At 36.1% G+C, this 16,547-nt stretch overlaps 2 protein-coding genes across 4 annotated transcripts in view; both read left to right on the top strand.

Annotated features, from left to right (window-relative positions):
• The window catches only part of LOC131433179 (ras-like GTP-binding protein RhoL), a 31,730-nt gene extending 15,997 nt beyond the window's left edge, over nt 1-15,733 (top strand). The window contains exons 2-4 of one of the 2 annotated variants that reach the window (XM_058600058.1): nt 11,124-11,372; nt 11,447-11,564; nt 11,630-15,733. In XM_058600058.1, coding sequence (XP_058456041.1) covers nt 11,136-11,372; nt 11,447-11,564; nt 11,630-11,835 — 561 coding nt within the window. In that variant the 5' untranslated portion in view covers nt 11,124-11,135 and the 3' untranslated portion in view covers nt 11,836-15,733. The remainder of the gene's footprint in view (nt 1-11,123; nt 11,373-11,446; nt 11,565-11,629) is intronic. The other variant, XM_058600057.1, reaches the window with a different exon arrangement.
• LOC131433181 (mobility group protein 1A-like) overlaps nt 1-16,547 on the top strand; it is a 74,790-nt gene that overhangs the window by 16,003 nt on the left and 42,240 nt on the right. The window lies entirely within an intron of this gene.

Here is a 16,547-nt window from a genome sequence, read left to right as displayed (position 1 = left end):
AATAATGGTTAGGAAAGGCGTGTTAATAAAAACTAATTGATGTAGATTAATGTTTATTACCCATTTGACATCCGCTGGTCGAAGATTAATTGCTGCGAACCGAATAACGCTGGATTTAAAGCGCTTGGATTACGGTAATACACCGATTGATAAAAATGTTGCTTAATAATGTTTATAAACAGCAGGATCATTGGTAATTCATATACGCTTTGAGACATAATCTACGCACCACCCATAGTTGAAGCTTATAGTTCATTAATAAGATGTACTTTTAACGTGACAAAACCAGTATGACATAGTTGATAGGTCTTTGGTTTTCAGGTCAACATTTAAGCAAAGCTACAAAAATCGAGTTGACATTGATGTTTCCATACATATTCTAATTTCAGGTCTTTACACTTTCTATAGTAAATGCAATTGCAGGCGTTTCTCATTCCGTTTTACCTTTCCGTAATGACATAAACTTCCCAGAGACTGAAAATGTGGTTAACAATGGTTAGACACTCTGTCGAAAGGTCTTCCGATTGATGATTGTGTTTCGTGAGTTCCCGTATTCCATAGCTTATCGACCGGCAATTGTATGTCTATGCTCTGGGAAACCAGTTGATGGGTGTTGACCGCATTCTGCTTACTTTTCTTGTGTTATGCGCGGTAAACGAAGCCAGTATGATTCATTGTAAACTAAATACTCCTTGTTTGGTAAATATCCGAAAAAGGTGAATTCAGTCACTTGTTTTTGTGGTACGATGGGATGTGCGGACTCGAACCAGTTTAAGAAAAATGACAGTTTTTTTGTTCATCTTGGAGCACATTCCAATGTTGTGCTTTCCTTCATTGTTTTCAGAACTGACAACGATCCCGAGGTAAATATTTTAAAAGGCTGTTCTGTGTGCTCCTGCATTACAATAAAACACGCTCAACCGTTTCCTGTAGCGATAGTGCGACTGGAAGACGCCTGCGAGGCGTCTGCATCATACTTCATCAGTCGCTGAAAGCTGTATGATGGAATCCATGCCGAATGTTTGTGCCGGCATCACATTTATTATGTGTAGGTAGAATCGTATGAATGCCATAACTGAAGCAAAGACAGTACACTTTTTCCGTTGTTGCTTCGGCGGAAAGAAATCTCAATTCTGCTCAATTGACCGAAATGAACCTGTTCTAATATTGTATAATTAAGCAGCCACGTCTAGCGCGACTAGGCTGAGTACAGCGACTTTTACTCGAATAAAATGATTTTCTTTCGAACAAGAAATAAGATGAAATTAATATCCGATTCATTACTCTTATTTACATGGTCACTTTATTGCAATGTTCTCTTTTGCTACATTAAATATTCTGAATTTTATTCATCTTAACCCTTTCACGACCATAAGATGTCCAGGACAAAGTATGTCAGTACAACACAATATTTTAGCTATTATGGGTGTAAAGTAAGAGAATATCACCAGAAAAACATAGCAGTGTGCATAAGTTTCCTATAATTTCATGGGAAATATTTTTCCCTATGATCCTCAAAAATAAATAAACTTCGAGGTGGGTTTATTATATCGTAATTTAATTTATTGCTTCAATTGCGTAAATTATCAGAATAGTAAAATAAATAGTTAGTTATGGTATTCTAGGAAACGATTTCGTGTACTTGTTTAGAGCAAGTGGACGTTGCACATAATACATTTATTATGTCTTCTATTTTCTATACGTCGTTTTGCACAAACTTTTTTATTTCAATAAACATTGACAGTTCTTTTTTTTAATCGTTCAGAAACACATTTGTCGCCTTGGAAATAAGTTTTTTTGACCATTCAGTAAAAAAAATATCGATTTAATAATAATTGACGAATCGATAACTATATTTCCCTTGATCATTAAGGGGTTAATGCACATTAATTGTGTTTGAATCCCTCTATTGCTTCAATGCCTAATGATAGAATCTTTTGATAGAAACAACTGACTTTGTTTGTGGAGATTGGGAGAACCAAATTTTTGAAAGCGGCGCTCATCACACCACATAATCTACGGTTCTTAAACGAGACTTCAGCAGTATGCAGAAAGTAGTCCAATGAACTTCAATAGTTTTTCGATTCGTTTACTAGAAATAACAGCCGTCATTTCGACAAAATTTTAATTCATCGACAGCTAGAGTGACTCGTTCGATCGTAATGATCTGTCCGAGACAATACGTGACAACTGGATACTTATTTTCCCTACGCTATTCTCATTATTGCAATCGTAACGTCAATCTTGACGTGAATTGCGTTTTCGATTAGCGTTGCCATTTTTATGGTTATATGTACAAGGTGAACGGAGTTTTATTTCACTAGCATATATTATGCATTCTTGTGCGTGACACAGGATGTAACAACGGCCTTATCATTTGTCTATTGTAGTAAGTTGAGCCATTGGTATATGCCAAAACTTAGTAATATGTTTCGAAACTACAGCCCCTGGAAAAATTATTAAACCCATACTGAAAAATTGCCGTTTCACCAGTTTTAACACATCATGTTCATTAGTAGGCAGTGTTAATGAAATTATGAGAAAGTTCATATAAGTTATTTTTTATGTAATTATTTACAGTAGAATCAAGCATTTATTTCAATGAAAAGAATAAAATGAACGATATTTCACTAAATTCAGACAACACGGCTGCTATACGCATAAGGTTAGTGCAATTCTCAATCATTATTTTTATATAATGCTTATTTTTCCAAGGGTCATTTTGAACAAGAATCAGATCCTGCTTGGTTGTGGGAGTAAGCATAGAAACTTTACATTTCATAAAGTCGCAAACATTATCTTTAGGAATAGGATTCAAGTCTGGAGAATCACGATTTTAAACCATTTTTCCATCGTTGGAAGTAACAACAATATTTCAGCATGGTTCTAATAATATGAACAGTACACCTCCGAATCCACAAAGCACCAAGGAACGATTTAGCAATAATAATCAAAACAACATGATGTAATCTTTTTGTCGTGAATACGACTTACTTTACTATGGGGTGCCTTTTCAAAATTTACCCTCTGAGAGAGTGATAAGTTTTTGATCGTGAATATCTATTGTTGTATCTAATGAATCAACATAATTCTTGCGACATGCCATCGGAAATATGATCACAATTTTATGATAAAATTTTCAGTTTTGTGACATAGTCTCAAATAATTCAAAATTAAACTTTTCTGAAATGTTTGGTATAAACGAGTATCAAAGAGGATAATTCATAAGGCGCGTTTGCCTTTCTCGTATTTTTAAAGCTCATAGCTCAGTGATCTGTGAAAGGATTTATATAATCTAACTACCAATAGAATCGAAATTTTTCAATTTAAACGTGTATAGCAAAAGCATTGAAGTATTTCAATAGTACAATATTGAAAAACCTGTCTCATTTGATCCATGTCAACACCAGCCAATCAGAACGCGTTCTACACGGAACGACCGAAATTAGCTCTGCGCCTAATTCGTATTACTGTTTTTGAATTAGTTGATTTTAACAACAAAATTTCCAAAATAACTATAAAATTAGTTAAAATTTAGAATTTACTGTGCTGAAAAAAACTCTTATTTTTAGAGAATGTGTTTAGTTGGCGAATATTCTGGACACAAACCAGCAATATTTCAATCCAACACGAAATTCTCATTGACAACTAATTTCGTTATTAAAATCAGAAACTTTGATTCTATTTATCTATCACCGTCATTACTGAAGGACAGCAGTGTCAAAGCAAAACAATCCATTAAAAAGCTAAAAGGGACAGTCTTGTTGAAACTGCTCGCAAATTGTTTTGATGTTTTTCGCATGTGTTACGATATATCCCTATATAAATTTCTAAACCGATATGTAAAAATGACGTAAACTGTTAGTGGAAAGTGTATTTATTCAGAATTTGTGCGCAGTTGAAGCGATTGTGGGTGATAATGTTTTTACGCGAAACAGTGAAGTGAGTTTCGAATGTTGCACTCTAATTGTACACGTCAAATGATGTTTTTTTGTATCTTCTCATTCCGGGCAAAACAATCCATTAAAAAGCTAAAAGGGAGAGTCTTGAAATTGCTTTCTAATTGTTTTGAAGTTTTTCACATGTGATACGATATATCCATATATAAATTACTGAACTGATGTGTAAAAATGACGTAAAATCTTAGTAGAAAGTGGATTTATTCAGAATTTGTGCGCATTTGAAGCGATTGTGCGTAATAATGTTTTTACGCGGAACAGTGAAGTGAGTCTGTTGCATTCTAATTGTATATGTATTCGGTTTTTGTTTTCCGAGTGCTCAAAGTTTTCAGTGAGAGAGTCGATTTCGCGAAGTCGAATGAAGAAAACAGCGATTTAGAAGTAAAATTTTTCAAAAAGAAGTTTATGTTTCGCTTATGTCTTTTTCTCCAATACAACATCGTATTTATACCTGCAAATATAGAAAAGATAACCGCGACTGAATTTTTTTTCGGTAGTAGTGTGCCATCTAGTGGCTAGTAGTCATTACGGTGTTAACGAGCGCCGTATAGCTGCTAATTGCAGAAACCAACTCAACCATTTTTGTTGGTTGAAAACAACGTTTTATTTCTCTAATTCAACTAAAAAATTAGTTGAATGGATATGAAGCGTGCCTTAGCTAAGAAATGACAGCACGTTTAATTGGTGAGTTCAACTAAAAAAAATAGCCATTTCAACAAATATTTTATTATTATTAAGAGAATTAGAATTAAAAAATCTAAATTAGCAAAAGTAAGATTTTTTTAGTTGTCTCAAAAAATAACTAACTAAAATCAGAAAATCAACTAATTTTTTCGCCAAAATGCTAATTTCGGTCTTTCCGTGTAAGGAAGAGAACAAAATATCTGCTGCTGTACAACAAATCGTCCGGGAAAAATGTTCCGAAAAGTGGTGAATATCGCAGTGAGTTCCTCAATTTGGTCCTTGTGAATGCTAGAAACGAATCCCTACAACATATTGATAGTTTCTTTCAATGAATTATGCAAATCCGAAATGAAATAATCGACATTAAAGCTCTGTATGCGGCTATTTTTATAGCCGTTAGGGCCGCCCATTAGTGAAAAAGCTACAAACGAAATCACATAAAACGAAATCTCTTAACAAAAATTCAATCAGTTTGGATTCTATCGCCACTGCGAGCAGATGTGTTTTGTGTCGTCTGCACAGCTAGTTTCGCTTTCGACAAGAGCGATTACGTCACAGCTGCCAGTCATTAGCATTGGGAAAAAAACAACGGTGGAGAGCATTGCACAAAATCAGCCGTTCTAATGGCTCTAAAAGTTTTCTAAAGAACTATTAGGATTTGTTGTTCGCAAATCGTAGGGAAATATCCTCAGTTTACTGCAAATCAAGAACAGTTTGCTTAGATTTGTGCACTTTTCGCTGTGTGAAATTCACAGTAATCGAGATCAAGTGAAGCCTTTTTTCGCGAAAAATGTTCCAGAGTTTAATGTCGTAGAGAATTACGCAATTTGACTCTTCTGAATGCTGGAAACGAATCCCTACAGCATATTGATAGTTTCTTTCAATAAATTATGTAAATCCGAAATGATATAATCGACATTAAAATTCTGTATGCGGCTATTTTTATAGCCGTTAGAACCGCCCATTAGTGAAAAGCAGCGATGCCAGCCCTACGGATTTATCCGTAGATCTACGGATTTTTGTCTTTTCTACGGATCTACGGATGGACCTTCAAAAATCTACGGATTTTTAATTATATTAAAAAAATGCATTTTTTTCCAAGATATGTACGGAAAATGCTTGAATATTGTCGCATCATTTATCCAGATTTTTTTTTGTATGTCCAATTATAAAAACTATCAAACATCTACCGGCACTGAGTACTCATTTTAAGGAAGCCTGTCTTTATCGCTTGGCATTCCAAGCTGATGATTTTACGTAGTTTTTTTTATTTGTTGATTTACTTGTGTTTGATACCTACTAATTTTCATTCTAAACATTTTTTTAGAAACATTAAGTGAGGTTTCCCCATATAAGTTCACGGCAAGCTCGTCTCAAAGGAGCATGTAAGAGTATAATTAGACTTGGGGTCAAATCTACGGATTTGACCTCAGGAAAAAGTGGCATCACTGGTGAAAAGGCTGCACACGAAAACAGGTAGAAACAAGCCTCTCAACAAAACTTGAATTAGTTTGGATTGTATCGCCACTGCGAGCAGATGTGTTTTGTGTCGTCTGCACAATTAGTTTCGCTTTCGACAAGAGCGATTACGTCACAGCTGCCAGTCATTAGCATTGGTGAAAAAACAACGGTGGAGAGCATTGCACAAAATCAGCCGTTCTAATGGCTCTGAAAGTTTTCTAAAGAACTATTAGGATTTGTTGTTCGCAAATCGTAGGGAAATATCCTCAGTTTACTGCAAATCTAGAACAGTTTGGTTAGATTTGTGCACATTTCGCTGTGTGAAACTCACAGTAAACGAGATCAAGTGAAGCCTTTTTTCGCGAAAAATGTTCCAGAGTTTAATGTCGTAGAGAATTACGCAATTTGACTCTTCTGAATGCTGGAAACGAATCCCTACAGCATATTGATAGTTTCTTTCAATAAATTATGTAAATCCGAAATGATATAATCGACATTAAAATTCTGTATGCGGCTATTTTTATAGCCGTTAGAACCGCCCATTAGTGAAAAGCAGCGATGCCAGCCCTACGGATTTATCCGTAGATCTACGGATTTTTGTCTTTTCTACGGATCTACGGATGGACCTTCAAAAATCTACGGATTTTTAATTATATTAAAAAAATGCATTTTTTTCCAAGATATGTACGGAAAATGCTTGAATATTGTCGCATCATTTATCCAGATTTTTTTTTGTATGTCCAATTATAAAAACTATCAAACATCTACCGGCACTGAGTACTCATTTTAAGGAAGCCTGTCTTTATCGCTTGGCATTCCAAGCTGATGATTTTACGTAGTTTTTTTTATTTGTTGATTTACTTGTGTTTGATACCTACTAATTTTCATTCTAAACATTTTTTTAGAAACATTAAGTGAGGTTTCCCCATATAAGTTCACGGCAAGCTCGTCTCAAAGGAGCATGTAAGAGTATAATTAGACTTGGGGTCAAATCTACGGATTTGACCTCAGGAAAAAGTGGCATCACTGGTGAAAAGGCTGCACACGAAAACAGGTAGAAACAAGCCTCTCAACAAAACTTGAATTAGTTTGGATTGTATCGCCACTGCGAGCAGATGTGTTTTGTGTCGTCTGCACAATTAGTTTCGCTTTCGACAAGAGCGATTACGTCACAGCTGCCAGTCATTAGCATTGGTGAAAAAACAACGGTGGAGAGCATTGCACAAAATCAGCCGTTCTAATGGCTCTGAAAGTTTTCTAAAGAACTATTAGGATTTGTTGTTCGCAAATCGTAGGGAAATATCCTCAGTTTACTGCAAATCTAGAACAGTTTGGTTAGATTTGTGCACATTTCGCTGTGTGAAACTCACAGTAAACGAGATCAAGTGAAGCCTTCTTTGTTTTTGCGAAAAATGTTCCAGAGTTTAATGTCGTAGAGAATTACGCAATTTGACCTTTCTGAATGCTAGAAACGAGTCCTTTCAGCATATTGATAGTTTGTTTCAATAAATTATGCAAATCTGAAATGAAATAATCAACATTAAAATTCTGAATGCGGCTATTTTTATAGCCGTTAGGACCGCCCATTAGTGCAAAAGCTACAAACGAAATCAGGTAGAAACAAGCCTCTCATCAAAAAGTGAAGCCTTCTTTGTTTTTGCGAAAAATGTGCAAAGGGGAATGCTTGCATAATTCATACAATTGATCAACTAATTGATATTCGGAAGTGTTAAGGAACATGTCAGTTGTTTTCGTATTCACGACATCCAGTTATGTCTCTGACATTACCCACCCGCCTTTTTTTATAATAAGGGGAGTTGCGATAATGTAATGTAAATTGATTACTTTTCATGATTCAATATCTAAAAACATAAAACTAAAACTCAGTCAGTTCGTGCTCGCATCTCATCCGACACATCGAAAATTGCTCACGGTCGAGACGACAGAAACAAAGACAATACACTGTAGTGAACAATAGAGTGTACGAAATGGGCAAATACGATTTAACAAAGCCTAAAACTTGGCCTACAAGACCAAATTCAATTTGTATTGATTTCAAGCGTTGCAAATTTAGACCAGCAGCAACCGAAATTAAAATCTTGCTTAAGGAACGAATACATCTAAACGATAATGATGTAAATGAGATTCAATTCAACAAGGCGTCTAACTGTGTGTACATTATGTTCAAGCGTGAAAGAGATGCAATTGCATTTGCTTCGGTTAATAACGGGGTGCACAGTTTTGATCTTGACAATGACTGTTACTCGAGTCTTATTCAGCTTCCACCTAACGATGGCTGTTCTGCCGTGCGAAGCACTGGTATGTTAGGAAGGTTCATGTCCTAGGGCTCCACCTGAACATTTTTCGTAGCTTACCACTCTATGGCCTTTTTCCACAACGGCAAAATGCCAAATCCAAACAAAGCGGAACGGAAAAACTGTGTTACTTGAAGGTAGGTAACAAACTGGTGACGTGAAAACGCATTTACTTTAGTATTGTACGTGTTAGTTAGTGTTTGATTGCGAATATTTCGAGTTGTAATCAAATTAACAGTAATTGTTTAGCAAAGCTTTAGAAAATGTGGTCAGCAATTTTCGATTAAAACTTCGTCACCATATGTCAAGTGGTAATTGAGATCGCTTTCTAGAAATTCGTGGAAATCTAAGCCAGTCCCACAGGTGGATCGCGAAACAGTTGAGAATCAATAATTCGACCATGTCCCGTATGGTTGCATCGTTCAAAGAAACCGTAATACTTTCATCTGGTTCGTACAACAGACAATGAAGTGGCCCAGACTTTGTTTTCAAGACCAATATGCCGCCAGAAAGCTATACCGCAAGTGGTTGATGCAGCCGAAATGTATCGTAACAAACGATGAGACATTATAACGAACACCAAGCAGATCTCCGGGCTGAGTTCCGGAGAAGTATCAAAAGAAGAAGGTCGACAAAATTTCAGTATTTGGTATATCAGGCAATCTTGGTTTCGGTTATGTGGCTGCGCTACATCTATTATCTAGGAGACATAAAAAAATAATATTTTTGAATAAAACCCAGAATTTTTTGTTTTCGAATTTTTTCGTATTCAAAATGTCCCTTTCGGCGAAATGAGCCTGTCCCCATTTTATAACATGCACTCAACATTGTTTGGCATCAAAAAAGTGTTGTTTGGCAAAGTAGCAATTCTCCTACAGAGGCGCTTCGAGCAACCAAGCAATATCTGATAAGTTCTTGTGTTCAAGCTTGCATACAATGTCAAAATCGGATAACGCGGCAAAATGGAACGAAGCTCCACCCCTCCCTGATTTAAAACCTCCCAATGAACCCCTCCCCTCTTGCAGGACTCCTGCGCACGGGTCTGTCTCGCCATCATTCTCTATCACTACAGTGCGAGCTTTTCCATATCGCGTCGAACAAATAACTTCTTGAATGTTCAAAACATTGAAAGAATGGATCATTTTCCATAAATACTCTACTAGACGAAGTTAGTTTAATCAACCTTACTTTTAAGGCTAAATGCTTGTAGTGGGCTTAACACTAATCATCGAATCCTGTGCAACACTAGAGCCACCATTCTTACACACTTTTAACCACTTTTTCTTTAAATTCGTGATGTCGACTTCAACACTAGTTTCGTGTAATCGCGCGTTGCCAGATCCTGCCAAAACCGAGTGTCATTTTCATGGGGCAAAAATGAAGGGCATCAGGCGCATCTGGAGTTATTCTTCTATGTATAATTGGCCGTGGATGGTGCCAATCGTTATGTATGGCTTGTTGAATTTGCCGCATCCACAAATTGCCTACCACACCAAGTTCTTCTCGCAAATTTTTCGGAACATTCAGGCTGCCGACGGAAAAACCCAGGCCGAAGATCTGCTTAGCGTCCACTATAATGTACGGCTCGTTGTTCATTACGAAGCATTTCGGTAGCACAAACTACTCGCGATAAAGCTTCCTGGGGCGAAACTTGGCCACCGTATTCTGTTCATCGGTTCGGTAAGGTGCATTCTTTACCTTGCAGACATGAAGTCAGAAATTTATCTGAATTTGTCTGTGTCTAACTATGTTTTTTGACCGGGCTTCATTTTCCAGAATGCTAGTTACGTATGATTTTCGTAACGCCAGTCAACTATTGCACAGTGGTTCGAATACTCACTTTAGGGGGACAAAAATGCTTGCGGTTAAGCCTTGTATTTCAGAACTGCGATGTATTCAAGACAAGATTTATTGATCCGTGTTAAAGAAGCCGTCTTTGGATTTAGGTTGTATTAAGGTGAGTTTGGCTGAAGACGCAATTGTAATACCTCTAAAGGTTTAAATTTGCAGTTTTTAAACGAAACAACTTACTGCGTTTCTAAAAAAATCTGTTTTTCTGTTGTAGCATGCGTTGTTAACTGCAGCTAGTGTATTTTATTCTTTAGGGGATACTGATGGTTTCGTTGAAGCATCCCCTCATTGTTGTTGGTGGATGTCACAGGTGTACTGGGGTTGCTTGGGGTTGGTGTGAAAGAAGCAACGTTGTCCTTTGGTGTAGTTGTCCAGCTCCTTGTCCAGCTCATCACATGGCTTACCGTAGTGAACAGATTTTTGGCAATATTGACATGTGGCCATCTGATTGTCATAGGTAACAAGTGATTTGCACGGGATTCTTGTATCCTGACTGAAAGTCACATAAGAAGGTATGGGCCTCTTCAAGTGCATGCGTAACAAACGTACGCCATTTAGAATACCGGGGAAAAGTTCTTCAACTTTTCTTTTTCGATAGAGAGAATCTCTCCGTATTGGAACATAGTTTTGCGAATATAATTTCACCAATTAGTAAAGTTGTAGATTACAGCACGGATGTAATCACTGAAGATGATAAATTATTAATATTAATTGGAGATTATTTATATACGACGGGATCTTGGTTAAACCTTTATCAGCCTTTGAAAATGCTGCTATTGTTCATCTTTGTAACTTTATATGACATTAGTCATGCATAATTATAAATGTAACGAATTTTATTATCTTCAACTAGACTGACACCAAAATGACAATGGGTAACATGCGACCGTTGAAGATAACCACGGTCGGCGATGGAATGGTTGGCAAAACCTGTATGCTCATTACCTACACTCAGAACGAATTCCCTAGCGAGTACGTGCCGACAGTGTTCGACAACCACGCCTGCAACATTTCCGTCGATGAGAAGGAGTATGCGCTAACGCTATGGGACACAGCCGGACAGGAGGACTATGAAAGATTACGGCCACTCAGTTACCCAAACGTAAGTTTGTTTTTAACCGGCGAAGAATTGAGTTGAGAGCAATTCTTATCTATTATTTCGTATCTTCATTACAGACCGATTGTTTTCTTATATGCTACTCTATATCGAGTAAAACATCTTTCGATAACGTGCTTTCGAAATGGTACCCCGAGATAAGGCATTTTGCACCAACGATTCCAATTGTGCTTGTTGGTGAGCTAATTTATTGAAATGTTCTTCAAATATTTTTTTATTTATTGTATTTTTTTCGTTTCCAGGTACCAAAAGTGATCTTCGAGTGCATGGATCGGAAAAGTTTGTCACCACAATTGAGGGTAAAAAGCTAAAGCATAAAATTAAAGCTTACTCACTGGTGGAATGTTCCGCGAAGAAGAAACTCAATCTCGGTGACGTGTTCGACGAAGCCGTTCGAGCGGTAGAAAAGAAACCCCACCATAAACCACGTGTCTGCACGATACTATAGCTCCCCTAGGAGCCTTAGAGATACGATTTCACTATAAAGTAATACACTGTAAGGCATGAGATCCAGTGATGATAGGTAGATATTCTACTTTAAATTTAACAGTAGAAAAAACGACTCAGATACCAGGCTCTATTATCCTGTTTATCTATATTAGACAAATGTTACTTTTGGCCTTCTTGAAACTGTCATTGAAGCGGTAAACAGTATGGACAGAAATAGTATTCATTAGAGTAGAGCTAATTACATCTATTATGTGCTATTCGATTCGCAGCATTGATTGTATCGTGCCTAGTTTGCTTCTATGAAAGCGTCTAATTTCCAATATGACAATTTTCTATTGGTGTAGTTGTTTGCCGAATCTTTGTCTTGGATCATTTGTAAAAACTGACAAAATGGAGATGATTGTAGTAGTTGTATACATTTAACTAGAATTTTAAGCTGACTTACAAGTCTATTCGGATTGCAACCGCCCAAGACGTCATATCTGATGTCGATATATCAGAATGAAATGAGATTACACAGTATAACCAAGTAATGATTTGAGTGATTACTGCTGACTCGACCTATAAACAAAAAGCTGCTCCCGGATCGAAAAAATGCCTCCTTTGTTTTGCAATTTGACAATATTTCATGAACGGATTCATATTTTGAAACAAGTGTGGTGCTATTAAAAAGTTATATTTAAGGGTCTGATTTCTATTACAGTACTGTTTTCAGCATCGAATCTTGAATAGGTGCCAACAAAACGTAATATTTTTTTACGTTTCGTCTTAGGCTCATCATTGCTTTAGCAGTTCATATTCAATTGCTGGTATACTTAGCAGTCCAACATGGATTGTCAAGCAAACACAAAATTTCACTTTAGTTGAGTACCACACGGATAAAAATCCATTGCCGGTACCATGATTAAGATATTATGAGTATTATGAAACGTATCTTCTCATGCGATCTCAAAATCATCAGTAAAAGGCATGGTCTCATGAGAAGTAATGTTTCATGATTTTCATGATTTCCTCATCATGGTATCAGTAATGGATTTAAATCCGTGCACAATCTTAAATATTGCATCGAAGCGACGAAACAGCTTTGCATACGGTTTTGGTTTACTACTAACCGTTTTGAAATTAGTTTATTTCACCTCGGTTTTCGTCAAGGGCATTAAACCACGTTTTTTTTTACATTTCGTTTTAGACTCATCAATACTTAAGCAGTCCATCGCAGATTAAATATGTAATTGACATTTGATAATATTTTGTTACTCATGACATTTGTAATATACGATGGTAGGCATACCATTGTGATAGTTAAATCTATATTTTCAGGATCATTTGAAGCAAGTTTTTTTCTCTACTTCTGCCGTATATCCAGACTGTTCTAATGCACACATTCAGCAAACTCGAGATCTGCCTCGAGATCTACGAACCCTTCCATCTCTTTTGAACACCACTCGAAAGGTATCTCTTCTGTCTTTCACATTACATATCGTTTAACTTTTTTTAAATAAAATGAAATGTTTTTAACCAACATATGAACGACCAAATGAAAAATATGATTAATGCGCCTTGGTTTTAATAACCAATTTGAATATTTTTTAATGGCAAACCGGATAAACAGAAATGCCCACTGTTGAGGATTTAAGTTTCAAGCAAGTTCGATCGTTGCCAACATCACGTGCGTTCGGTGGGCAATCAGAGCACTAAAATTATGATAAACAAACCATCAAGTTTCCTAAATCTAGTGAATTCATTAGTCATTCTGAACGATAATTTGTGGAGGATTTGGTCAAAAGAACATTTAATTTGTTGTTTACGGTTCTTCTCACTGTTTTGATATTTTCGGAAGGATGCTTACCAGATATACATTGAAGGACCACTTAGATATCGTCGCCGACTGTCAATATTCGTGGTTAGAGGCATACTGCTTCATGTCTATAGCCAATTCGATCCGCCAAGCTTCGATTTTCAGTCCTATGTATGTTACCATCATCACTCGCAAGTTATGTGCCACCAAATATATTATCTATGAAAATTTATCACTCTAAGGAATACAATACAAATCGAAAAAAACATCACAGTAACACAATCTTATGAAAAATTTACGTTTAGCATGCACCAGAATCTAAAATATCAAAACTAATTTAGCATGACGTCCACTTAGAGGTGTGAACTTTGCTATAGTTTAAGTGTTGTTTTTTTTTCTAATGAAATAAAGTATCATCTATACACAATACGACCATCAAAATAACAAACCGTACAAAGTTCTATGTGGAATAATAATTAAACTTATCGTCCTTTCATTTCAATATTATGAAGTGATGTTCAACTTTTCTGAAATTAAAGCGACCTGATATTGTGTATTTATACCACTGAAAACGGATATCATAATCATAGTAAACCTGAACTACAGGTGGATTGGTTTTTAAAATCAAGGAATTGTAATACTTGATTCGAAAATTTGGGCGTATTTTTGGAATTAGCATTAATATGAACTTGTTTAGTTCTACTTTTCCATTTGTAAATTTCACATACATTTATATCAAAAGAGATTTTTTGAAATAATAATGTGTATTATCTCACAAATTAGCAAAAGATTCTATGTTTTATATAATTGGGGTTATTTAATTCAGTGTACTGATGAAAACAGCTGTCAAATACACATAAAGGAATTTGTAGTGTAATAGTAACCTTTTTTGTCACCGATGTGCTACTGTGATGTCCCTCGTAAAACGCAAGAGAGATCCATATTGATATATAATATATTTGAAACCACAGAATCGACGTCATCAGCGAAGCCAAATAACTGTAAAGCCTAATAAACGTAAAAGTACTTGAATCACAGGAATTAGTCCTATTCTAGCGGCTTCTTAAAAAAATGGCGATCAACGCCAATATTATCGACATGGATAACTTGCACAAGGAGACTCCATCCTATTTAATTTAAATTAATATGAACTACTCGAGTGTTTTTTTACTCCACAACTGGATCATTTTTTGATCTATTGTTGTTTTATTGAAATTGCTCATGAAGTACTACGATGATGAGTTATGTATTAAGCTTATTACACAATTTTTTCGCAAATTTTATAATAATCAAATGTTATACTGTTTCAAAAAAGCTAAGCCTTGGTATTACATTCCTGTAGCGGAATTTGCCCTTCTGTTTCAACAGACTTCGCAGCCGATTCAGAGTCTACTGACACTACGAATCCTTCCAGGTCGGGGCTCGAACATACGAAAACTGGTTTGTAAGACCAGCGCCCTATGTGTTGAACCGCCAACCCGGGACTATTTCAAGCGTGACCAAATAGAATGATGTATGGGAGAAATTCACATTTCAGTATATTTCTAATAGCATTATGTACAACGCTGCTAGGTACGTCACTATTATTGAACAGATAAATAATTGAATATTCTTTTGATGGACTTCTACAGTTATTATACGCAATAAACAGTTTTTGAAAAACATAATTCACAGAGGACGTTCCTAACAACATTATACAAATGACAGAGCTCAGTAGGAGAGTAAAACGTTTAACTAAAACACACACACAACACACACATTCATAAATATAAAAAGTTGTATGATTGTACGATTATAGGTGAAAATGAGCTCTACATAAATTTGATTTGATTATCTTCGAGTCAAAAAATCTGCTAGTTTGAGAAATTAGTGAAAAACCCTATCAATGACAGTTTTGTAAAAAAAACAACCCAAGAAATCCTGCTTTTATATCCATTTACTAGTCATATAGATTTCGATGAGAACATAAGGTCCAAATATGGACTTGTTGAATCAAAAAGTTTATGTTAATAGTATTAAAAATATCTTAATAATCGATGTTATTAACTTTGCTTTTGATATAAGGCCACCGGTTTAATATAATTCAATAAATGAATTACGTACTAGATTAAGTATAGAAACTGAAAATAATTATTTCACAGACATTCAATGGATTTTATATCACAGCCTTATTCATCAAACGAAAACTAGAGTGAACGCCATGGTAACAGTTCGGGTGAAAAGCTCGTATCGTTTAATAGAAACACACATTTTTTGCCAAAATTCGTTTTTATTATTCAACATAATTGCCATCAGAGGCGATACAGCGATTATAGCGATCTTTCAACTTTTCGATACCATTTTTGTAGTACGATTTGTCCTTTGCCTCAAAATAGGCCTCAGTTTCAGCGACTACCTCTTTATTGCTTCTAAATTTTTTACCAGCGAGCATTCTCTTGAGGTCTGAGAACAGGAAAAAGTCACTGGGGGCCAAATCTGGAGAATACGGTGGATGAGGGAGCAATTCGAAGCCCAATTCGTTCAATTTTCGAGATCTTTTGTTGGAGTGGCTAAACTTAAATTTGCCTTTTGTAAAGTGTGCGATTTCTCCTCCGTGGGCAAGTTCTCGTCTTCGAGCTCTGAAACGTGAACGGAATTCATGGCAGCGTAAACACCGTCGTTGGCGTTCTACTGAAACTAAGAAAAACTTCAAAAAGTCTAGCGATGAATATCGTTTACTGAATACCGGATTGTACAAAGCTTATGTTATGCGAGTGCAGCATGACTTACGACGGAACCCTAAAAAATTCTGGAGCTTCGTCAACTCGAAACGAAAATGCTCGTCAATTCCTCCAAACGTTCGTTTTGATGGGGTAGAATCCACTTGTACATTTGATTCTTGTGAACTGTTTGCAAGTTTCTTCGCATCTGTT

This window comes from Malaya genurostris, chromosome 2, assembly GCF_030247185.1.
Source record: "Malaya genurostris strain Urasoe2022 chromosome 2, Malgen_1.1, whole genome shotgun sequence".
NCBI lineage: Eukaryota > Metazoa > Arthropoda > Insecta > Diptera > Culicidae > Malaya > Malaya genurostris.
Note: the sequence above shows the minus strand (reverse complement) of the source record. Positions and strands in the feature narration are given on the sequence as shown.